The sequence below is a fragment of the Charadrius vociferus genome, unplaced genomic scaffold, assembly GCF_000708025.1.
Source record: "Charadrius vociferus isolate BGI_N301 unplaced genomic scaffold, ASM70802v2 scaffold142, whole genome shotgun sequence".
Taxonomy (NCBI): Eukaryota; Metazoa; Chordata; class Aves; order Charadriiformes; family Charadriidae; genus Charadrius; species Charadrius vociferus.
In genome coordinates, this window is record NW_009647025.1 from 97953 (window position 1) to 123812 (window position 25860).

The 25860-nt window shown below is 40.8% G+C and overlaps 1 protein-coding gene across 1 annotated transcript in view; it reads left to right on the forward strand.

Annotated features, from left to right (window-relative positions):
- Window positions 1-1128: 1128 nt before the first annotated feature.
- The window catches only part of AGPAT4 (1-acylglycerol-3-phosphate O-acyltransferase 4), a 68193-nt gene continuing 43461 nt past the window's right edge, over window positions 1129-25860 (forward strand). The window contains exon 1 of the mRNA XM_009895531.1: window positions 1129-1307. Within this exon, the coding sequence (XP_009893833.1) occupies window positions 1130-1307 (178 nt within the window). The 5' untranslated portion in view covers window position 1129. The remainder of the gene's footprint in view (window positions 1308-25860) is intronic.

The window sequence follows — 25860 nt, forward strand, 5'->3', positions numbered from 1 at the left end:
TTTTTGGTCAGTTAATTCCCTGGGATGCTGACAGCTGTTGTTTTGTTATTGCCTATGACTGGCACATTCAGAAACACTGTTTCAGGGCTTCCTCCCTGGGCAAACTCAGGGAGAAACAGTGTAGGAATGCAACGGGATGGCAGTACGTCCTGCTTAACTGTATTCAAAATACTGGGGTGTTGTTTACTGAGAGAGCATGTCTTCGTATTTTTTCTCCTAACAAATGAGACTAGCATTGGTGGTAGTGATGGTGGGGGGAGGTCAATACGGTATTTGGTAGGCCAGAATACCCTGCAGAGGACATTTCCTCTGAATGCTCAGCTACTAAGGTTGGACTGGTCTTTTCCAAAATTGTACAAACATTTCTTAAGTAACCTAAGAGTTGATTTTTATTTTTCTGGAAACACTACTGGGTCATGGGTTAGTACTGTTATTGATGTTTCCTTCCAGAGCTTATGGAGTATAACTGACAAAATTACAGTTTCAAGGAATAATTGAACAAATTGTGTGTATTGTGCATAGCCAAGCTTTTATTCTCATGCCAAAATCAACTGGTATTTGAATGTGACAAGGGAACAAGCCAACAAAGCTAGAATTAAGGGGCTGCTGCTGCTTCTTGGTCGGGGAGCATGGCTGGCATAGCCTGTAGAGGAAGGCACAACTTCTAACTTAAAGGTCTAAAGCTTGCATTTACTTTGGAGCTGCTCTTGAAGATAGCAGAGGCCACAGTATATATCTTACGAGTACAGATAATTCAAATCAAAATATAAGTGGATTATTTTGCTCATATTTTATCAATAAAGACCTGATAGAGGAGTATTTCAGCCCATGGAATGGAGCCATATGCTCATGGGTTTTGCAGAATTAGGACTGAAATGTGAAAATTTGTAAATTGATTCAGAAATATGTATTCTCTTTCCGTGCTGACTTTTGCAAATATTGTCATCAGTCTGCCTTCTACAAGAGAATTAGCTTTCGTTTTAGTGTATTTAAGTGTAAAACTGGAAGTCTGTATTAACAGTCTGGTTATAGAAATAAATGCACTCTCTAACCACTGATACTGTTTGGTTTTGCAGGTCGTCTTCTGAATTTTGGGTCTGAAGGTACACTGTTGCCTTCTCAGCAAATCATGGACATCGTTGGCTTTCTGAAATCTCAATTCATTTGCCACCTTCTGATCTGCTACATATTTATAGTGTCAGGACTGATCATTAACTTCATTCAACTGTTTACTCTTATACTTTGGCCAATCAACAAGCAACTGTTCAGGAGGATCAACTGCAGGCTGGCTTACTGCATTTCAAGCCGTAAGATTTCATTTTGTTTTTTAAAGTATTTTCGTATTTTGTCTTGAGGGAATTGGTAGAAAAGTTCTAAAACAGATTTCAAAGTAACCTTGAAATGAAGGACATTAATGTGGTAATGAAAGGTCATTACTGCATCCTACAGCACTTGCATTTGTGCGAAGAGGTGTATGCTTTGTTGAAATGTCCTGTTCCGCTGAAATGTTTTGCTCTTTTGTATTGGGATAGTTGCTTGACTCAGGATGTTGAGGAATGCCTCTTCTTTGGCTATCAATCATGTTCCATTAAGCCAAATGAGAAATATTGACCAAATAATAGCTGAACTTGCTGAGATGCATTATCTGTAGGCTTACAGTGTTAACAAGTCACTTCCAATAATGCTTTCAATCTTTTTATCATGCATGGTTTTGTTTATGATCTTGGTTTAAGTGTTTCATGTGCAAATACTATTCAGGACTGGGAAATAGCAGTGAAAAAAAGAAAAATTTTTGTTTCCATGTGCTTCTTTCTTACATTAGTTGTAAACTGTTGTTTCTTTGAACAGGCATTTAAGACCTTAAGCTGTATGTGTATGTATTCAGTATACACGTATAGTTGTAATGTAGAATACAGCAGGTAGGCTGTAAGCATTGAAAGAAGCGGGAATTGCAGTTATTTTTATTTTCTGGGGCAGATGGGAGCATAAGCTCAGGATATTACTTGAAGAAAGATCAGACCTTTGTAACTGATGAGACACATGACAATTCACTAACACTTGACTAAACAGGTAATTACAGTGGAATGAATGAGACCTGTACCCATTAATTTCTTCTTTGTTAGTAGGAGGTTGGTAGAATATCCACCCATCAACAATGGATTATCAGAGCACATGTCGTCATCTTGATATTATCAGTCTGCTTATATATTTGTTTTTAAAAAGCTATGACTGCAGTTTCAGCACAGATATATTGCAGTGCAACTTCTGACTTCCACGTAATTGCTCTCAGTTTAGAGCAGACAGCATTCTCCACAGAAGCTGTTAAAAAATACGTTAATGTGCCTGTGTTCAGTAGCTAGGAGTGTGCTGTTAAATGTGTCCAACTTCCAGAGTGATTTCCCTGGGCCTTCTGAAAGTCAGAAGTACTTTCTTAAACTCAGAAGTACTTTCTAAAAATGGAACTGTTGCAAAGTGCATGCCTAAATATTATTCAAGTGTGATGTCACTGTCAATGTCGAGTGAGTTATGGATGGTTTCATACTGAACAGGCCTCCAACACAGTGTTTAAGAACTGTGTTGTAGAAATGCAGCAAAACAGTTTCCTTCAGGTCACCTGTTCTGCAACTAGGAACCAGAAAAGGGAAAGCTTTGTTAGTATTCATAAGAAACTGTTTGAGGGAGAAATCTGCCACATACTTCAAATGGGAGGCCACCACAGATTATTTATCACTCATCAGTGACTCAGATGTGCAACTATTCAAAGCATTTTTCTAAACATACTTTTGACTTAAATTTCAAAGCAGTATCAGCATGTATAGGCCTGAATAATTTGGGGGTGCTGTTTTATTATTTCTGTAATAAAAAGAGGATATGTATGTCCCTGAAGTAGTGAGTTCGCAGGTACTATTCATTTGTATGTATGAACAGTAGTATGAATGTGGCCAGGTTTTTGCCTTTTGCCTGGTAGCATAGTATACATTTGAAGCCATGGAATGTAGAAGATACTGTACAGCTGCATACACGTATATGTAGGTATATTATTATTACTTTTCAAGCAATGCCTTCTGCCCCATTCTTCCTTTTGCCTGCTTAGTGCAGAGACATCAGCTACTCTAGAGTCTCCAGACTGAATCCTTCAGCTGCCCTCAGTCTAGTCTCATCTATACTGGAGGCTGGTCACTGTGTAAGAGCAAATAATACTGCATGCTTGTCCTTGGTTGGGCAGATGGCTTTGTACTCAGGGTTGCTGATCTAGTGTTCAGTGTTGATGCCACTGGAAAAGGTTGCGTTGTGAGATTTTTTGCTCAATCATGCTCAGAACAAACTATCTCTAGGTTAAAGAGAGTTATTTTAGATTTACAGGAGAGCAAGCTAGCATTTGATATGAGTCACCCTTATCTGAGTGATATTTGCAAAGGTGAAAGTTATACTTAATTCGAAAAAGTATTTGGAAGAGCTGAAGAATGCAGTAGACCAATTAATCAAAAAGGATGTGTTTTTGTAGTAGTCTATGTATAAGATAATGCCTTTTGGGGGCAATTGGTGTGCTGACTAATAACTTAAGTTGGATCTGTGTGAGTCTGATGAAAGTCATGGAAACAGCCTACAGTTTGAGACAACGAAGTTTAGCCCTGAAGAATGTAAAAAGGCATGTGCTTTGTGGTGGTAAGTTGAAGTTTAACCCCAGCCAGCAGCTAGGACCACACTGTGCGGTTCTCCCCTATCTCCCCTAGAAAGGTAGGGAGAAGAGGGAGAAAAGGGAAAGGAAAGGAAAAAAACCTTGTGAGATAAAGACAGTTTAATAGAACAATAACAGAAAAAGGAAAATAACAATAATAATGATGATGCTAAAAGAATATACAAGATTAAGTAATACAATATAAGTCACTTTCGCCACCTGGTCAGTTGGTTGCCCAGCCTGCCGCAAGCCATGATGGTGGATTCCTGCCCCCTGGTCAACCCTCATTTATATACTAAGCATGCCATCAGTGCTACGGCACATTCCATTGGCCATCCCATTGTTCTGTCTATGCTCCTCCTCAGCTTCTATGGGAAGCTGAAAAAAAGTCCTTGAATAGTATAAACATCACCTAGCAACCACTAAAGCAATATACATAATTTACATTCTTTTCATACCAAATCTGAAACACAGCAACCCCAAGAAAGAAAATTAACTCTATCCTACCTGAAACCAGGACAGTGAGAAACATCATGTTGCTCTGAGTGGCTGGTAAAGCCTGAGTCACCAAGTCAATTGAAGTGTGAAATAGAGCAGGCATGGCTTAATGTAAGAATGGAATGAAAGCAGCAGCTGCCTTTAGATCTTGCAAGTTTAGTCAGTTTCTACTTGATATCAAAGGCAGAGATAAATGATTCCGTAAAATCAGCAGGGGAGAGCATTAATCTTTGACACTATGCTCTCTGGGAAAGTTCTTTTTGTATTTCAAGTAATGGTGCAGTTTTCTTCTACTCCTTTTCTTCCTATCTCCTTTCTAATATAAGAACATAATATTCTCACTTCTCTATGTGCAATGTCTGCTGTCATACTGTATATGGGAAGCTAAACTGCTATTGTGATTAATGAATTGTTCTCAGTTCAGTAGTTCAGCTTGGTTTGGGGGTCCTTATCTGTTCACATGCATCAAGCCAGACTAGCTCAATTAAAACTATTCGTAGAATCATTTAGGTTGGAAAAGACCCTTATGATCATCGAGTCCAACTGTAAACCTAACATTGCCAAGTCCACCACTAATCCATGTCCCTAAACACCACATCTATACGTCTTTTAAATACCTCCGGGGACGGTGACTTACCCCTTACCTGGGCAGTCTGTCCCATTGCTTAACAATGCTTTTGGTGAATAAATTTTTCCTTATATCCATTTTAAACCTCCCCTGGCACAACTGGAGGCCATTTCCTCTTGTCCTCTTGCCTGTTACTTGGGAGAAGAGACCAACCCCCATCTATCTGCAACCTCCTTTCAGGTTGTAGAAGGTCTCCCTTCAGCCTCCTTTTCTCCAGATGAAACAGCCCCTGTTCCCTCCGCCACTCTTCATAAGACTTGTGCTCTTGTGCTCTTCGCCAGCTTTGTACCATAAAATGGCTGTATGGAGTAGCTGTTGTTTGGTAGCTGAGGACAATGTAGCTGTGTGAGCTGCTACTTCTCTATTGTGAGTATGGCAACAACACTACAGCTTCTCACTGTAACTGCTGACAGACAACCCAGCAGGCTAAAGCCATAGACTTCAAACTTCTCTTCATCAATGCAAGTTAGAGAAGAGGTAGAAACCTGGTTTCCAGTTTGAATTTACAGTGGAAAGGATTCACTAGAGCAACAACTTGCTTTTAATAGAACAGAGCAGGTGTAATGGCACACACCAAGTTACCTTCAATGATTGGTGTTGAGAAATTGTTGCCTTTCTTCAAACCAATTGTGAATCCTGGGTTGGTCAGATAGGGTGAGTTTAGCTTCTCTACTGACCTGCTTCGTTCTGTATTAGCATTGGGGAGAACTTTCTAATGGCAGTGTTGCAAATGAAAAAATACTGGTTCTGGTAAATCACCAATTTTTCCGCCATGAATGAAATTTCAATTGGGTAAATGTTCAGCCATTGTTCAGCTCGAATCTCCTGCTGCCCACAGGGTGTGTTAGCCATTGATGAGATTGCAGTTTGGGTTGCTTTTGGATCTCCAAGATACTTTTCATGTTTTACTGTGAATAAACTCTTCTTGTTTGCTCCCATTGTCCCATTTGACAGATATCTACAAGGCAATGGTTAGTTGTAGTCCTCCTTCCTTTGTATTTCTCAACCATTACTGAAGAGTGTTAGTTGCAGAGAGCGGACATTCAATTTGAAAGAACAGACTTTTGTCTGTGTTGGTCTTGAAATGAGCTAAAAGACTAGTAAGGGTTACACACCCTCTGTTGTGCTTTAAGTTTAAAGAAACAGAACAAAACCCCAAACCGTTGGGCTTCTAACTTTCAGAAAATATCTTCTGCCTTCAAGTATATATTCATTCACTGGTTCAACTGCCTGTTAATCCCCCAGTTGTAGAATGACAACCCTGATAAACTCACCCTAATACTGAACTCCAGAGTGCACATCTAATAAGGAAATTGAACACTGCAAACCTCAATAAGGTAGTAACAATAAAAAATTTAAAAATAAGTGTGCTTGGAAGACGGCATTAGAACAAAGGCTGGGCAAGCAATCAATCTTATTTTTTAGTTTTGAATAATTTAGGGACATCTTATCCTCAGTCTCTTTTTCCAAAAGACTGAGAGCCAAGATATATGCCAAGAAAGGAAGCACTTGGCATGGAATACATCACAGCTCTCATGGATGCTGTTTGTGCCTGAATTTGAAGAGGTGGGAATCACAGAATCACAGAATTTTCAGAGTTGGAAGGGACCTCTAGAGATCATCTAGTCCAACTCCCCTGCTAAAGCAGGATTGCCTGGAGCACATTACTCAGGACTGCATCCAGGTGGGTCTTGAAAATCTCCAGAGAAGGAGACTCCACAACCTCCCTGGGCAGCCTGTGCCAGTGCTCTGTCACCCTAACTGTAAAGAAGTTTTTCCGTGTGTTGGAACGGAACTTCCTATGTTCCAACTTGCACCCATTGCCCCTCGTCCTGTCACTGGGAACCACCGAGAAGAGTGTGGCTCCATCCTCCTTCAACCCACCCTTTAGATATTTGTAAGTAGTAATAAGGTCTCACCTCAGCCTTCTCTTCTCCAGGCTAAAATGTCCCAGCTCTCTCAGCCTTTCTTCATAAGGGAGATGCTCCAATCCCTCAATCATCTTGGTTGCCCTTCGCTGGACTCTCTCCAGCAGTTCCCTGTCCCTCTTGAACTGGGGAGCCCAGAACTGGACACAGTATTCCAGTTGTGGCCTCACCAGTGCCGAGTAGAGGGGGAGAATGACCTCCCTCGACCTACTGGTCACACTCTTCCCTATGCAGCCCAGGATTCCATTGGCCTTTTTGGCAGCAAGGGCACACTGCTGGGTCATGGACAACTTACTGTCTACCAGGACCCCCAAATCCTTCTCCTCAGAACTACTTCCCAGCAGATCCACCCCTAACCTATACTGGTGCCTGGCATTCTTCCTCCCCAGGTGCAGGACCCTGCACTTGCTTTTGTTGAACCTTATTAGGTTCTTCTCTGCCCAGCTCTCCAGCCTGTCCAGGTCACGCTGGATGGCAGTGCAGAATATATCTTCTTCTTCCCCCTTATCTGAGTACAACAAACCACCACAAAGGGTATGCACGGCTTTTCTGCACTAGCTTGTAAAGTTGGCCAAACACAGGTTGTCTTGGGTATTAGTGCCCTTTGCGCACATGGCTGCGTAGCTTGCTGGGGCAGAGGGGAAGCGGTTAAACGGTTTGTGCTTCCTGAACCCATTTGCGTTTGGTAGGCTGGGGCAGTACTGCTCTGGGGTGAACAGAGCGTGCTGGGGTCCTGCAGGCTGTTTGGGACATAACTCTGCCATGTGCCAAGGCTATGAGAATGGGACATACACATACAGGACAAACGGCTTCTTTAGTGGTGCTGGGTGTATTTACTCAGGAAGCTATTTGCCTGTGAGTGGAGCGGTGGTTGATAACTTGTCCTCTTGCTGCCACTGTGTTGGGGGAAAATTAGTTTATCCTTGTCCTGAGATCCACTTTGTGCTCCCAGGGTGAGTGGCATACTGGCCTCCTCTTGACTGTCTGCACCAGGTGAACTTTGCATAAACAAAAGAGCTGCCAACAATGGCACAGTCCTGTGGACAGGTGCATAAGGGTTTTAAAAGCAATTGGCTTAGCTTCTAATCTGCCTTCATAAATAAATTATAGTAGTACTAATACCTATTCTTGTGCTATGAAAAGGGTGTTATTATGCCTCTGGGTAAAGTTACATTATGTAGGCAGCAGTTTGTAAATCCCTATGAGGGGAAGGCCCTTCTTTGCATGGAAAGAGGCACCCTGATGCCTGCTCATTGACTGCAGTAAAAACAAGATGGAAACTGATTCTTCTTACAACTGAGCTTTCTGGAAACAAAACCAGAGGAAATTGAGAACTGCTTCAAGTTCATCATCTTGGCTGGCTATTATGAGACAGTAAAGCTAGTTCCTTCGACGTACAACTATAGGCTTTGCAACATGAGAACTAGGCATCCAAATAAGGCTCTGTGGTACGACCAGGGCCACAGTAATCCTCAAGATTATTTTGTTTCCCTGCATGCACTGCCTCCTTGGAGTTCAGAGGAGCCCTTAGCCATTTTGCTTGTTGTTTGTACCAAGGTGGTGCTGGGGCAGAGAGGAGAATTCTCTCCTCTGGTGCAGTTGAGTAAGTGGGAAGCAAGAGGGCCCTGGAAAGGCAGGGCTTACTTCTTCCTCCACTTCCCTCTACTGCCACCTTAGACTGCAGAGGAAGCAGTCTGCTGTTGTTCAAAGTAAGCCACAGTGTCCTTAACATAATCCTGTATTGTTTTATTTATAAAGCAAACTGAGTTAATGCTTGTACACATAAATGTAGCAAAGAGCTTTCACAGGGCACTTAGGACTGCTTTCTTAGCCTGTTTGCAACATTGTTTTGAGCAACGTGTGCAAAATTGCTTTTTCTGAAGTGCTCTCTGGCCATATAAGCCTTTTTTAATCTTGGTTCCGCACACCACATCCATGTGAAGCTACCGGGAAAGACTACGAAAAGTTTACAACAAATACTGAGGGAAAATCGGAGGCCAAATTTGATGGTCACGCGAAGAGAAAATGTTGATTTGAACCTTTGGGGAGCTAGACCATCAGCTTAGCCTTCTTGTTTTCCCTCAAGTCACACCATGGGGATGACGGTAGAAACAGAGTGTACTAAGGAAACGTCCATTTTAGTTTTAATCTAGATAACTATCCTGCCCTCAGTAGCAGAATTTATGGTAGCATGGAGATCTGAGCAGGCAGGTGCCCAACTACCTACCCAGGCAGTGAGGTGTTTGTTGCAGCCTGCATGCTGCCATGGCAATTTTATTCTCAGCACTTGGGCTACCTTTGGTATCTCTAGACAAACCATTGCCATACCTCTTTTCTGTAATGTAGTCTTAGGTTTCTTTTCATGTTCCCTGCAAATCTGAAGTAGGTGTTTACATGTCTGACTCAAGGGGTGTTCACAAAATTTTTTTGTTCACAAAATAATACTAAGGGATCAGTACATTAAATGTTTCAAGCAATGAAGTACACTGCAGCCTGTATTGGTGTGTTTTCCAGCTCTTGCTTGCTTCATTCTGGGGTGTGAGTCTTATTCTAGGGGTGAGAGGCTGGAAAGTAGACTTAGGGATGTATGCCATAATACTGAAATATGAATCTCTTGGCTCTTCAAGTGATAGGCTGTATAATGTCCTTCATAAAATCAGTCAGGATCCATTTTAGGGGTAGCAGGGAGATCACGCCATTTTTGTTTGTGGATATGATTTTGAAGTGTTTTCTTTTTGTTGCTGAGTATTCTCTTGTCATATGATGGCATGTGCCCCAGTATCCTACTGTTGAGTTGCCTGAATTATTGTGGCGCAAGCTTGTGGGTGCATGACCACGTATGAGCATACACATCATTCTGCTAGATCATATTTGCTCTTATGGTTGATTTCCTTTTCGAAGCCTTCCAACGGGTCCAGGTAGATCTCTCTCACCCTGAAATGAGTTTTGCCCTCAAAAACTATTTGTTTCATTTGCCTTGACAATGTAGATTTTTTGTTAGCGTAGAAATCATTTTCTCTAAAGTGTCATCTAATTTGTTAACACCTTCTTCCAGCCTGCTTCTTAATACTCTTTTATACCTGTTATGTGCTTGTGACAATGCTGCTGGTTATCTGTACAGTTCCCCACTGACACCAAATCTTGAACTTCTCTAATTTGGAAAGACTGAAGGAACCAATCACTGCAGCAGGTTCTGCATTAGTTTGCTGGTAGAGTAAGATAATGTTTTTGTTCCCTGCATCCATCACAGCTTGAACTCCCCTTTTTCCAGATTGTGTTAGCGGAATTATAGTCATCACTATGAATAAGTCTTCTGCAGTGCCTAGCAAATGCCTCCATATTTTCCTGACTGCCATTAACTTGCTATATGAACTAATAACATTTCAATCCCTCTAATTTTATGCCACTTGCAGGCATTGTTATCCAGATTTCATAGTGGTTCAGGTATCGACAGTGAGCTTTAGTGGATCAACGAAGAGCATGTGCTGATTGCAGGCATGCTGCGTGAGCGTAGTGCTGTTCTGTTCATGACGGTGTGATTGAATGACATCTGTGCATGACCTTTAGCAGTGTTCCTAATTAACCTAAAAGGGATATCATCTGTTATGACCAGCTCTTAGGAGAAAGAGACTGTTTTCTAGGAAAATGGATGTGAAAAATACTTTTGGTACTAATGCTTTCTATCCAAGACTGGTGAAGAGCTAGAGAGTACTTAGTCTGATCTTTAATGAAAAGAGCATCTTCACTGTCACTGATTGTATTTTGCTGTTGCTGGAGCCTTTGTAGAGTTTCCTTGTCTTCATTTTCCCTTTTTTTTTCTTGCCTCAGATTCCTGATCTGAAGAAGGGTGATGGTGATAGCCTGCAGACTGGAGAGAGGGATGGCAGGGAAGCAATAGAAGGTGAACCACATTCTGTTTGGTGTTTAGCCTCTCACATCACAAAGTTTGCAGCACCTCTTGCTAAGCATTAGATCTGGCCAGCAAGCTTCCTAGATTCCTGAACTGGGGTAAATCTGGAGTGTTTGTAGGCCCCACCTGGAGTACTGAGTCTAGCTCTGGAGCCCTCAGCACGGGAAAGACATGGACATGCTGGAGCAGGTCCAGAGGAGCGCCAGAAAAATGATCAGAGTGATCGAACATCTCTCCTATGAGGAGAGGCTGAGAGAGTTGGGGTTTTTCAGCCTGGAGAAGAGAAGGCTCCAGGGAGACCTTATTGTGTGCTTTCAGTACTAAAGGGGGCTTATAAGAAAGGTGGGGACAAACTTTTTAGCAGGCCTGTTGCGATAGGATAAGAGGCAATGGTTTTAAACTAAAAGAAGGTAGATTTAGACGAGATATAAGGAAGAAATTTTTTACACTGAGGGTGGTGAAACACTGGAACAGATTGCCCAGAGAAGTGGTAGATGCCCCATCCCTGGAAACATTCAAGGTCAGGTTGGATGGGGCTCTGAGCAGCCTGATCTAGTTGAAGATGCCCCTGCTTATTGCAGGGAGGTTGGACTGGATGACCTTTAAAGGTCCCTTCCAACCCAAACTATTCTATAATTCTATGCAAGTACTTCCATCTGATACGACATAACTCAGAAACGTGATATCTAGTGATCCAAGTCATAGCACAGAGTATGAAAACATTAATGTTTGTACAAGTTTCATGCTACAGCTGTTTATTCGTTAAGGGTAAATATCACAATCAGAGGATCAAATTCTCCTTAAGAGCCACTGCATAGTAGTAGAAACCCCAGTTTAGCTATAGGGCTGATTTTAATTGCTAAGATGGTACCAAATCTGAAGGATAGCTTCTTGGTCCTATGTAACCTTCCTGCAAAGGTGCAGAGAGTAGCTCATTGATCACCATCACCAGCTACAAGCAAATACAAACTAGCAGTAATCCAACCCTGTCTGGGGAAGAACACTACCTCCACAGGCAGAACTACTGAGGGAATTTTGAATTCTCCTGTGTTTGGTCAGGAAGTATATCTACTGGTGTAACATCCAAATGAGGTGCAGTGTGCTATTGGTTGGCTACATCTTCTACCTCCCTGCTGCCTTCTGAGCAATGTGCAACACTAGGTGATTCTCCATCTACCAATAGCATGAAGTCACCTTGCAGCAAGTTGTTGTGGAGTAGATTTTTGGGCTTGTTGGGACTTCAGCAGCTGGTCCAGTGAAAGTATCTGGTGTCTGAGTAACTTTTTGCAGGAGGTTTTCCAAACCGGTAGTAAGTAGTATTTCCTTTCAGCAAGTACTTGAGGTCTTTCAGCGTGACACTTGAGATGAAAGAGCTTCTGAGTGCACATGCTTGGTATTCCTCTATGGCTCAGTGCTTTTTTAGTGTGACATGTTTGCATCCTTCTGGTTAAAGCTTCTTGCTTGAGGATTATGCTGTTTTCTCACTTTGGAGACTCTTGCAAGGTAGCAGGGTCTTCTCGGACAATCTACATGTATGTTGCTGAATATTCTTTACATCCATCTTGGCGTAGTCTATGCTTAAACATGTTTCTTCAAACACTGTGTGCAGAAGTAGGAATCCTTTAAGTCTGGATAAGGAACCAAATGGAAATGTGTGCAAACCAATTCTTTCACCAGCTTGGTTTTGGGGAGGCAGTTACCCTTTTGCCAGACCCATTTTTGTCCTTGCTGAAATAATGTTTGAAGCAAAATAAGTAGCAACAAAGGGACACAAGTATAAGAGATTATTTGTGGGTAGATTGTTTTGCTCTTCTGTTAGCCTACTTTTATTAGTATTTTAGATCTGTGTGCTTTTTGTACTCAAGCAAATTGCATTGGAGTGTCAATAACTACCACTTCCTTTCTCTCATGGTGTTAAAGAAGCGGGAAGTACACTTCATTCTGATTATTCTTCAATTCTAAGTTGACTCTCCAGTATATTGCATCTCTGAGTGTGGGGTTTTCTTTGAAAGTTAAAAAACAAGTGATCTTCCTAATACATGAGGGTTTTTCCATTGTACATAAATTTCTTACTGCTCATTGGTACTTACATGGCTCTGGTAAAACAAAAAAATCCAGGAATCAATATGTACTGCTAATGAAAGATTTTGATGAATGCATGTATCTGCTGCCTGTGTTAGGTAAGGAAATATACAGAGTGATTGTACAGACTTAATTTCTTGCTGTCATTTGTAAAGATGCTTACTTTGGGGAAGCGTGGGAGATCTGCAGCTGTGAGGCTTTTGACAGGGGGTCTCATTAACATAGATTTGCTGCTGTAAAGGAGCTCCTTTCCTGTACCACTCTTGAATGCTCTGGAGAGTCCTTTATTGGATTTTTCTTTTTCTTAAAGCAAATAAACTCATACCATTCTCTGACATTTTCTAGGCTTTTTCCCTAGCTCATATGGTGTCTCATCTAAAGATGTGCAATGTGCTAATACTCTGTAGTTTGCTGAGGACTCTATATTGGCAAGCTAGCTATACAGAACTAAAGAATCTGTTACTTCCTTCAAACTCAAACTATTTATCTGTAGGGCCTATTTGATAGACTTTTATAATGCTATTCTTTGTACAAAGGCAAAAGATAGCGTGGCAGGATGTTAACCTTGCAGTATTCAGAAAAGTGCTTTCATTGGCTGGATTGGGTTATATTTTCAGAAATTGAATGCAAACTGATTTCATCTGAATTGTTATCAATGAGTTGTCCTACTCACCAAAATATATCAATTAAGGATTTATTATTTGAACATGTATTGCCTTTTGTGTTCATAAAGGAGGAGGAAGATACACAGGCAAGATAGCTGACATACCTCTTTAGTTTCTAGATGTTCTTAGTCTAACCTAGAGTTTAAAATTGAGACCACAGTACATTTTCCTTTGACACTAGATTTTCAGTATTTTTTTAAATTCTGAGAGTTCAGAAGATTTCTAGTTGGATTGAAGCTTACCATGGAGTTTGTCTTCCTTGTGTCTTCACAGGCTCTGACTTAGTGCTAGAAATCTGCATTAATTCATGCCTTAAATTCAAGGTTTCCTGAAGGGTGATTTTAATTTCCTTAGTTGTATGGCAATAGCTTGTAGCTTCCTGTATGTGTATGCAGTCCTCAGGTGAGAATTAGCAAGGCTGGAATGGCGGATGCATGGGTCTTTGAGATACGGGCCTTATTCTGATAAGGAGTGATAGATTTGTTCATGTGGAAAGCAAATGATGATTGATAAATAGATTGTTATGCAAGTGCAGGAGAGCAGAAGGGCAAACAATGTCCCAGGAGCATCCCAAGCTGTGTGGGTTACACTATTGGATTTACTGACTTAAAGTTAATGTGGAAGGCAGGACCTGATGTGCTGCTACTTGATGTCTGTGCCATGTAGATAAGTCCTTGCAAAGTTATTTTTCTATGTTGGAAAGATGGGAATTGGACCTCTATTAAGAGCAGTGGTATGCTAGGTTCTTCCTGTGTTATGTAGGATACTGGAGTGCTGTAGTAATCTTCAGGACTGTAAGGTGGTTCCTGTGAACAATATGAGAAGGTTGAAAATACTGGTGAGTACTTTGTCGCAAATGGGGTTGGAATGGTAATACCGTCTCTGGCCTTCATAAAAAGAGTAAGAGTCAGGATGCTGGAGTCTCTCCTTTATTTCCAGTTTGTGTCATTGATTTGTTGCTGTAGAAGAGTATGGTAATCATGATTGCGTTTTTAAACGGGGAAGAACAAAGAAGGGATAGGAAGGTTGTCTACTCTCATGTATGAGCAGTGCCTGTTGCAGGTGGGTACTCTTGTAGGATGTCTTTCTTGAGATATGAAAAATAAATGTTAGTAGAACAAACCTGTGGGACCAACTTCTCTGTCTGGAAGAGCACTTCTACTGAATTCTGGTATTACAATTGGAAGGTCATTCTTGCTGCTCCCTTCGGTGCCTCATTAGGTCTTAAACAAGGAGTTGTGTGCTTGCCCTGGGGAGCAGTCCTGGGGGGAAGAGGAGCAGGAGGAAATGCCTGCTTGATTGTTATCTGCACTGACTGGTCCTGTTGCCACGAGGAACCGCTGGTTTGTTGAAACGTAGGAGTATTGCTAAATTCCTTGGGGAAGAAGGATAAGAGGAGCCTTCAAATGTGAGACAAATATCTCTGACACGTGGCTGTTCAATAATTAATTTCCCCAAAGGGTTTGAAAAGAGCATTTCAAAACACTGACTACTGCAGATCTGTGTGTCTGTTAAACCCGTTGCGCTTGAGAGGCTGGCTTTGTTCCACACGCTGTGTGACTTGGAAAGAAGAAGCTGTTTCGTAGGCAGATTGTGTAGAGATAAAAGATGGAAAAAAGCTGTGAAATGAAATGTTTGAAGTGTGCAGCTGTTTTTTATGAAGGGAGGGTTGCTTTTAACTGTCAGTATGGAGATAGTTTAAAAGGAACAGTGGCTAAAGAAATGAGCGAAACTTGTTTCCATATTGCTCCACCCCTCTAGCTCAGGACTGCACTAGAGAAGGTAGCATGAATTGAAACCTCTCGTTTCAAGAATACATATGCGGACTTAAAATTTCTTCTTCACCTGAAGAAAAATTGTGGTTTACATTTTGTGGGCATTACATTAGAAAGAAAGAATCTATTTGGCCAAACTTGAATGATCAGTGTGCATTTTGAGAGGGAAGGCAATATGGGAATGCGAACTGGGGGGAAGCTGGGAAGTGAGGTGGTGTGCCAGTACACAAGTGGTAACTGGAAGGGTCCTGTGCAAGGCTTGTGTGCAGATCATAGCTGCTTGCTCAAAAACTAGAGGCGTGCCTTAATGTACAGGTTTTTACCACAAGTTCTCAGTTCCTGTCTTAGCCCCTGTGAGGATCTGAAATGCTGTAACTTTTAGGATATGTTGAAGGCTTGTGCATTTAAGATCTTGCATTGAATCTGATTCTGATCTTGGTTCCCAAAGCAATTACAGCTTGGCTATGTTACAGGAATGCAAGCTTGGCCGTATTAAACTGTCTATAGTTTACGTAGTTTGGTATGTTTCATCTGAGAAAACATTGAGGACACTTCATCAAAAAGGGTGAAACACTTTTTATCAATAAAGCGTTAGTTGTCTTTATTCTGTAAGAAAATAAAATGGATCATGTTCATGGAGCTGAGGCACAGCAAGCACCAGAGCTATCGTTGTGTAATGTTGGCCTTCAAAATTACAGTCACAATATTTCAATAAAGCAACATGTTTTTCACTTATTGCACTAGCCAGTTCATACATGTGTACATGCAGGTTTTAATTCTATGACTAAGCAAACATTGAGGTTAAATTGCCAAGAAGATCAAACCACAGATAAAGCTTTAGCTTTGTAATGGGTGTGATGAGTCTAAAACTTATTTTGTGTAACTCAGCATGGTTTAACAGTGACTACACTGGAGTCGAGGATTATTTTTATGCCAGTTGAGGATCTGGCCAACTTAAGTAAATGTCAGTTTATATTTGGGGGAGAGGGGGGAGGTGGGGGGAAAAAAAACAACCTGTGTACCATCAATCTTCAGGAACTAATGTTTACTTATGACTAATGCAAAAGTCACATTGCAGCTTGAAGTTGCATTTGATTCTTACAGTGTACAGAATCGGCTGGGGGGGGGTTCTACAATTGGCTTTGGTTGATTAGTTGGTTTGGTTTTTAACTACAAAATATATCATCCTCTCCTCCTCTGTGATTTTTATCTTGAAGCTATGTTGAGAGATTTTACTAGGTGTTGGGAGGAGGTGGTTGTTATCATTTTAAAGTGGTAGTTTTGTTTGGACTTTAATATTCCAAATTGTTTATTTATGAAATGTTCCTTTTAGCATATTATTCTTTGCCAGTCACAGGCTACGTAGAGCATGCCTTTGAGCATTTATCAATGATGAGCTCCGCTTTCAGCAGCCTGTGCATGCCCTGTCCTCTATAAAAGAATTCTGCCTTGCGTGCTTGCCTGGGGACTGTTTCTGTACGCTGCGTGCCCCGCCTTTGCTCTCTACATCTAAAAGTTGAGCAATGGCACATGGGCATTGTGGCCAGCCTAGGGCTCCCTCTGTGCGCCCCACCTAGGGATGTTAGATGAAATCCTCCTTCCTGTCCACATTCCTGGTTGAGTTGTGTGGGCTTTTTTCAGTAAGTGGCCAGTGCTGGTTTGCAAATCAAAGTGTACTTTAAAACAGTTTTGAATCTTGTTTTAGATTTATTTTTCCTTTGCTGTTTAGCTATTTTTTCTTAGCTAAAAGCAGAGAGAGACTTACCCTTCAGGTTTGGGGCTGACCCCTTGATCTGGACCCTCTGTAGAAGAAGCTCTGCTCTCTCCTGTTCATCTTTCTCTGCAGGGGGTTATACCTCTTGCACAAAGTTCATAAACCAAAGTCTTCCTTACTGAACTTTAGGATCTGCTTGCTTGTCCTACTGCTGTATTGTGTCAAGGAGTGATATGATGTGCTGCAACATATGGATTTGGAGGACTCTGGGTTGAGTTCTTCCATCTGGAAGCCTCCATGCAAGCTTCATCCCGCAGAGCCAGTCTGTTGGAGGAGCCTTTGCATGCCATCTGGCTGGAGTGTTGTCCTCTGTTTCTGTGCTGTTTTTTCACAAGCTTCTCAGTCACACCTTTGGCGGTCAGAAAAAAATTGGAAGCAACGATGCTCACAGCAACCGAGGTCATGAGTGATTTCTGTCCTTCAGCTGAACTTGCTGACATTGCTTCTTCCACTCCTATCAGGCTACATGGCAATTCCAGTTGGAGAAAGATCTAAACTGGTAAAAATTACGTGGTTTTCAAGTAACAGGCCCATAGTGAGAAAGCACTGGAGTACCTCTAGGCTCTTCCTGTCCCTTCATGGTTCTGTTGCAGTGCAAGCTGTTGCAAAGACATTGAAGCAGCAGTGTTGATAACACAGGAGGTTATTGTCTAAGCCTTCCAATAAGGTTGGTAAATGCAAATGCTAAATAGTGTTTATTTGCACTGGCTTTCCACTTTCCAGCTTTGTAGGCAAGACTTTTAGAGAAGATCCAAATGGCCTGCACAGAACCTCAAAGACCTCAGGCACAGTGCCAGCTGGCAACCTAACAACTCTGCAGTCTGCCCTTGATGGGTCTGATATAGCAACCAGAACTGGAGTCATTACTGTCCTTCTCTTAATTTCAAGTGGCCGAAGTCCTGTGTGAAGTCCAGATGAACATCAAGAAGTGTTGATCTTAAAAAGCTGTAAGTCTTCCTAATGCAAAGGGAAAATGTCAGCCTGCATGATTTAAATCAGAGTATTTCCATCAGTTGCAAATCTGTAGCATGTATGGCCTAGAGGATGGGAAGAGGATGACGTTGTCTACGTCACCTGATCTAGCTGATAAACACTGCATCCAAGTCAGTGAGTCACATGGGTCCTGTGTATTTTGAGAAAATTTAGGCAACAAAAGTGGTAAAGATAATTCAGAAAGGAATTCTCTAGCTAAGTTCAAGGAAACCACTGATTCTTGCAATAGGCTGCCTTTTTTGTTCTGGGATTTCTGTACAGTTTTAATCCATTTTTCATGGGAGAAAATTCTGACACCTGGTACACTTTGTGCAATATTGTATGCCCTGCTTAAATCTTCAAGTTTTTCCTGTTTTTTTTTTTTTTTCTGTGATTCTCTTGTAGTAGAAATACTTGTGATAAAGTTGAAAGAAATATCAATAGTGCATATGCATCTGATCTTGTGATGCCTGTCTACTTCCGACACATGCGCACCTTGTTTGCATGACGGGTCTTTATTTTGCTACTGCTGAGACAAATCAGATCCTGCCTTTTAAAAGAAACAATATCTATTCCTTCTCTACCTACTTGAAATGGTATGTCTGACAGCTACTCTTCATAATTTGCAAAGCATTGAATAGGAAAATGTCTTGGTTACCAGAGAAGCACAGCCTGCCTTTTGTAACTGGCAGAGGCAGTGTTTTTGGAAACTGAATAGAAGAGCGTAAACTCTGAGCCTGATGATTATACAAGGTTGCCATGTACCCTGTAAGCTAAACCTATGTTTCCTGGGAAAATTATTCAATGCAAATAATTCTAAGAGTAAACACTGCTGCAGCACACATGCAAAAGCAAGAAGCTAGTTACCTCTGTGCACAGTATTTCTGCAGTGTTATATTGAGTCATTGGGACTACAAAGTAGGAAGCCAGTAACTCTTTATTCTGGTAGACACCCTTTTAGTTTGAGCAGTGAGAGGTTAGGCAGGTTAGTGGTATCTTCATACCCTTGCCTGCTGGAGCATGAGTGGCAGGCTGGCTGAGCAGGTTGCAAGGTTCAGCCTGTGGATTATTTTTCTTTCTTGCCGCACTTAAGTTTTGAGGAAATGTTAACGCAAGCACAATCAAACTAAATGTGATCTGAGAGGCACTGTTGTTCTTGCCTGTGGTGTAATATAGTTGTATGCTTTGTGTGTATTTCTTAACAGAATGTACTGTTTCTGATGTGCATGACATTCTTTGGTAATGTTATAGTTGAAATGAACCGAATCAAGTCCAAAATGGATTCATCAAATATTTATTAAGGTAGGAAAGCAAAAGCAGCACTGGGTGGCTGGGGAGTCACAGCTCCACCAAGGGCTCGCAAATTTACACTTGCTAGAGCCCCCTTCTTATAGTCTCTTTAGTTCCAGGATGTCGTGGTCTTCTCCGGTCTCTTCATAGGTTCGATCCCTTGTTGCTAGGAGGAAGGCCATATTCTCCCTTCTCGGGGTAAGACGTGACCCCCCCCCTCCCCTCCGTAGAGCCCACTCACTGTTTACCCACCATACATACTTGCTTAACCTAAAATATTTCCTTATATGGCAAACAAGACCGTTTAATTAGCCGAATATTGCTTCTTCACTAACAGCTACACAATATGGGTCTATTCACACTGACATATTCTTATCGTTTATATAAAATACAGCTTGTGTTTCATTATAATGATGCATAATACATAAATCTTAACATTGCGATAAAGCTTTTCTTATTATACAAGCAATTATAATGTTTAACCTTGGCTTGAGGTAACCTTCGTCCAGATGGTCCTTGAGCAACTGGTTGGATCAGCAAATTATCCTCTGTTACTCATTACAGTAAGAAAAAGTGGGGCTTTTTGTATACTTATATATTGGGATAACTTAAGTTTGAGGGGTTACACACTACATTCAGTACAAAAAATCACAGCTTTATGTGTACTTGATAGGTATATTTGATCTGTAGTACTTTATTTTTAATTCATGAAAGCCATTTGTTTGATTTGTAGTTTCTGACCTTATTGTCCCTTTAAAGAACACTTTGTGAAAGTCACTGTTAGGGATTAAGAAGCTAAAATAAGCACCGGCACATAGTTCTTGTCTCTCAAGACCTCACGTGATGAGATGCTGTAAGATTACAGGCAGAGACAGGGAATTCATGGAATGCAAGTGAAAAATGAGTAATGGTTTTGTTCTGAACAATGTTCTCAAAGTGACTGTGGTTATTCACCATTAACTCTGTTGATATAATACAGGTGCTCAGTCAGCTTTTTATTTCCTGTCCTGAAATTCAGATGGAATATGTTATGCATAAGAAGACTAAGTAGAAGTTATCTGCCTTGACTTAACTCCTAAAAATAAATTGTTTGTAGCATATTATTTCTGGTAATATGTGGGTATTTCTTATGAGTGTGCTGGTTCTCTGAAATCAAAAGCCAAATGCAAATATTGTTAGAAAAGTACAGAAACCTTAGAGGCCATTACCCCTAGTTTTCTTGTTCTGCTGTTCTGCAGAGATGGTAATTTCTTCTTTTTATATGTTTCCACCGTGATGAAATGTGACTCAGTGTAACTAGAGGCTTCATGTCAAAGCACTGCAAATTTTCTTAGGATTTAAATTACCTTTTGCTCAGTTTCCTAATCAAATTCATTTTTCTTCCAGTTTGTGCTAGAGATTGCATTCTGTGGCAACTGGTAGTCTTTTATCATCAGTCATTTTTCTCTGAGACAAATTCACATCTGTTCTCATAAGTAACTGAAAACCCAGGTTAAACAAGTTGAAGGCATGGATTTAGAGCAACAAGAATAATGGGATTTTCTCTCTTGATGTGCCATTTTGTTTTGAAATGTTTTCTTTCTGAAGTCCAAATTTTTGTTTGCTTTGAAACTACAGAGGATAAACTTGCCTTATGTAGAAATTAAGACTATTGTAAGAATACATGCTTGAAGGAGAGAAATTATGTGAAAATAGGTTTCCTTCCTAAGTATGTGGATTAAAGATGAAAGATTCACTTGAGTCAAATAACTTTCCTAATTTTTACACGATCTAATTAGTACATATAAACAATGAATATGGAAAAAAAATCAGTCAATAACATGTGGGCTGTTGTTCTGAATGAAAGTATGAGTCTTAAGTATGGACAATGTTGATAGCCCTATAATTAAGGAAATGCTAATGATCTATTATATCAAAGAAGTCAATTGTGATTGAATAAATACAAGTTAAGACTATGCCATCTCTTAACTTAGTTCACATTTGCTTCTGTGCATACTTGAATTTTCAGTTCCTGGCCCCCTGAAAGTTGTTATTCAGCTGAAAACTCGTTTGGGAAAGGTTGCTGGCTGGTACTACCCTGCTTAAACAGAAGTCTTAGCATATTGCTGCAAGATACTGGCTTCTTCTTTGTCCAGTGAATGGTCCTTGCAGGCTGTGGTAGCGTAGCTCTGCAGTGTATTTCTCAAGCAGTGATGGAAGAGAGAAGACATTGATTTATAAGTGTTACATATGGACTGATGCACTTCACTCGTAAGAGAGGAACAGCAATATATTTATTGATAGAAACCAGCGATTTTCACAAAATTTGATAATAAATGCGACAGTGGTTTAACAAGATTTGATGGCAAGGTGCACTTGGTGCAAAACTGTCAGGGAGACCCTCTCATTGAGTCACAAGGTTCAGAGAGGACCTTCTTGCTTTCTAAACTCCTTCTCAGAGATGAGTCTAGGTGTGGCTGGATCCAATCCTAGTCCCAGACTTGGTGAACAGTTTATGTCTAAAGGATTATATGTGCACAATCGATCTAAGATATAATCTTAGGGAAGCTTCAAAGTTTAGTATGCTATTAATCACTTACTGAGAATCTGTTGCGGCAAGGAATCTTTCAACCTCGAGGAGTAACCTTGAGAGGCGTCCCTATTCAAGGGGAGATCCTGGCATACAGCCCACTGTTGTACAGGACAGCTCATCGGGCTCTTGGGCTATTCACTATTTATAGGGGTAAGGTGATTGATTTATACTCATATTTGCATATAGACCACAGTATTGTTACTGTGGTTAGGTGGGCATATTGATCAAGTTAGCCCTTGGCTGTTCTGTTGTTATCTGTCTCCCCCAAATCCACTTTGTCATCACGACCAGATGCACCCTTCATGACCGCCGCAGGTGCTTATTGCTGGGGCAGGGTTACAGGAGATAAAGTCAGGCTGGGGAGGTGGGGGGAGCACACCATCACAATAAGACAGTCTGTTTGGAAAATCTTACTTTTTTTTTCTAATGACAGGAAATAGGACTAGAAAGGAGTTCCTGTGTCATTGAAAGAAAATTCATACTGTTTCTAGCAGCAGTATAATGTACTCTTTTTAAGATGAATCTTGTTCAATTTATAAAGCTGTTAGGTATTTTTAATCTGCCAAAGCAATTAGAAGGAGCTTCAGAAAATCAAATAACTGTATTTTCAGTCACTGTAGACACTGTTGTTCTTGTGCTAGTGGTATTTCGCTTACATTGTTCTTTTTCTGCACTGTTAACCTCCCTCATCCTTAAGCCATATTTGTGGAGAGCAACCCAATCCTCTTTCAGCATTTGTTTGATAGCTTGAGTAAGCCAAGCTTTTCTCTTTTCCGGTCATCCTGAGAGCCCTGGTCTGCATCTGCTTTGTTTCAGTTTTTCCTTCCTGAGTGTGGATGTCTGGTACTGATGTTCTGGCCCAGAGATTATCGCAGTAGTGAAATGCACTTTTCCCTTTCTCCCCAGGAACAAACATCCTAATGCCATCTTTCTCCTTCTTAGAGCTGCATAATATGAACAGAGCAGAAACTTTCAGTGGCAAGCGAACATTCCCATATATCTCACTCCTCTGTTTTTTTTCCAAATTATGAGGCTCTATTAGTTCTGCAAGGCATCATGCAATGGTCTGTTCTATCAAAATTAATTCCATTTCTGTTACCTTAACTCTCAAGGTCATCTGATTCTTCAAGTGTGTTCTGACTTCGTATCATCCACAAAATTTATTAATTTGCATTGGATGTTTTAGTCCTCAGAAACAGTTCAAGGAGATCTTTCTTTATCCAGATTGACCAAAAGACAACAAAACCAGATAGTTGCATTTTTTAGTTTAGTTTTCCTTTACAGCTGTTTACTAGTCTTCAGTTTCTCTTTGGTTTAACAGCAATTTCTTTCATTTTACCGTATGAATGGCTTAGTATAGCCTGGGTGCATTAGATTTGAAGTCTCTCTTCTGTCTATAAAATCAGAGTTATCAGATAATGACATATAGACCTGGCTTTGAAAAATTATAGAGGGTTTGTTTTCCTAAATTCCAACTCTTGCAGACATCTGTTCTGAATAACTTTTTTGTTTTGTTTTGTTTTGGTTTTGTTCCCATCTAGTACTGAGGCCTGATTACTATGTCTGCAGTTATCCTGATCATTTATCTACTCACCAATCTAACTATTAGTAGTATGTTTCTACTCTTCTCTATTTTTAAAAACATGGTGCCATGCTCAATCTGAAACTATTTTTCCGATCAGACTTCATTTCACCTCTGAGTCAGTGTTCTGGGAGGTCATCTGGGTCTTCCCCGAGTTGAAATTCGTTAGGTTATGAGTTTTACATTACCTTTGTTTTCATACTGCTTCCTTGTAAACAGTCTTCCTTGTTACTTTCAAGGTGATACTGGGGCAAAAGTGTTTGTTTTGTTGTTGGGACACTCTTACTTACCTAAAGCAATTTCTCTTATCCTGGCTAGGAATGACTGTCTTCATCATTAGCTGTAGTCATTAGTCTGCTCACCATTCAAAGACAGAATTTAATCATGAAAAGTGAATTTGTTATAGTTGTACTGGGTCTGGCTGGTACGTATTTATTTTTTTTTCATAATAATATGTATGATGCTGTGTTTTGGATTTGTAACTAAACCAGTGTTGATAACACACCAGTTTTGGCTATTGCTGAACAGTGCTTTCACAGCATCAAGGCTTTGTCTTTTTCCCCACTCTGTCTGTCCACCCAGTTGAGGGTGTGCCAGGACAGCTGGCCCAAACTGACCAGGGTCATATTCCATGCCATATATTGTCCTGCCCAGCAATAAAAACTGAGGGGAAGGCTGTTTTTTGCAAGGCAGCCATTACTTCAAGACTGGCTGGGCATTGGTCTGCTTGTGGGAGGTGATTGCTTTCGTGTCACTTGTTTTGGGTTTGTTGGTTTTGTTTTTTTTTTCATCCCCCCTTTCTTCTTCCTTTGCTTATTAAACTGTCTTTGTATCAGCCCATGAGTTTTCTTGCTTCTGCTCTTCATATTCTGTCCCCCGTCCCACTGGGAATGGGTGTAGTGAGCAAGCAGCTGTGTTGTGTTTAGCTGCTGATCAGGGTTAACCCACAACAGCCCTTGTCACATCTAGTTTGGGGCAACAGAGCTCAGGGAGTGTTTGAGAAAGGTGAGAGAATAAGACAGATTTTTCTGAAAACTGATTTTGCCATAAAACAAAACAGGGTCAAAGGACCTTCATGAGAGATCCAGTTTTGGGGAATAATATATCAAGATGGCATCATAACATCCCAATCCTCTGGGGGTATAGAGGATCTGAGGATAAAAAAGATAGTAGCAACATACAAGGAGGGTTGAGCTGCTTCAGAAATAGCTCGTACAGAAGCACAGCTCTTCCTATCTCCTTGACTTAGCTGCTGACTGGGGTTAATCCTTAACATATGTTTTTCTCAAATAATACGAAAAAAAAAAAGCTTCCATAATCAAATGAAGTATGGGGTTCATCAACAGATTTCTGGGTCTATCCTAGTGGAACGGATTATCCATCCATTCCCCTCCTCTCCCATTCATTTAAATCCAAACCAACCTGATTTACTCATGCTGTCTTTTCACAAAAAGAACTATCATGCCCTCAGTTACTGTAGAACAAGAAGCAAAAATATACTTTGTTTAAAATTTAGGTTGCAGTCTTGACTTGCATTTCCACTGTGTCTCTCCTAACCTTTTCTGTGCTAGCAGGTGAGTTCTTTTTTGGCCTATACCATGCAAAATTTTACAATTGTATCAGGTGTTTCTTTCTGATCTCTGAAATCCTGGTCAAAACTAGTAAATTCTTGAACTGACTGTGCCTATCTAGTGGCACGGTGAATTTTTGCTTCGTGTTATCTAGTGAGTTTTTTACTTGTCTTTGATTCTTTAATCAGTTGCTTTTCTTTCCTCTGTTTGTACGTGCTATAAGTCCGGTAAATAGCTGATGTTTCTTCTGAAAGTTATGCCAGATTCTCAACTTTTATGCAGAGCAAATTGCTCCTAGCCCGTCTGGTATCAGGAAAGAGATTGAAAAGAAACTGTAGAGATTCAAATCCCTGGTACTCGTCCATGCATTTGGTGTTTTATAGAAGTTTGGGAATAGATTTTTAGCCACTCCATAATTATTGGATTTGATTTTTTGAGTCTATCAATTTAAGATGGCACCTTCTTATGCTTAATATAGGTCACCCTGCTCTCATTTAAGCATCTGTTTTGGGATTTAGACAGTAATATGCCACCCTAACCATCAAAATGAGAACAGGAATAATCTTGTATGTACTGTTCATCCAAGCTATCACTGTTGCAACAGCTTCATCGGTGGGATACAGAAATTCGTCCTTGCACGCTCCTTTGGGTAAGGCATGATGCAGGGTCATACTTGATGAAGGCACGCCAGGAGAGGGATGTGTGATGGATCAGGTGGTGTTTTGCTTTGTCCCAGTGTGGGTCTGTGTGCCAGTGTATGAAAGTTGCTTGGTTGTCTCTTTAGAAAGCGCTTGCTGTGCAAGCCCTGATAAGGGCTATCAAATGCTGTATTACTGATCACTGCAGAATGCTTAACACCTTCTTTTGAGTTGTTTCTCACCTACTCTTTTCATGTTTCCACTTCTATGCCTGTCAGTGCTCATACAGATGAACG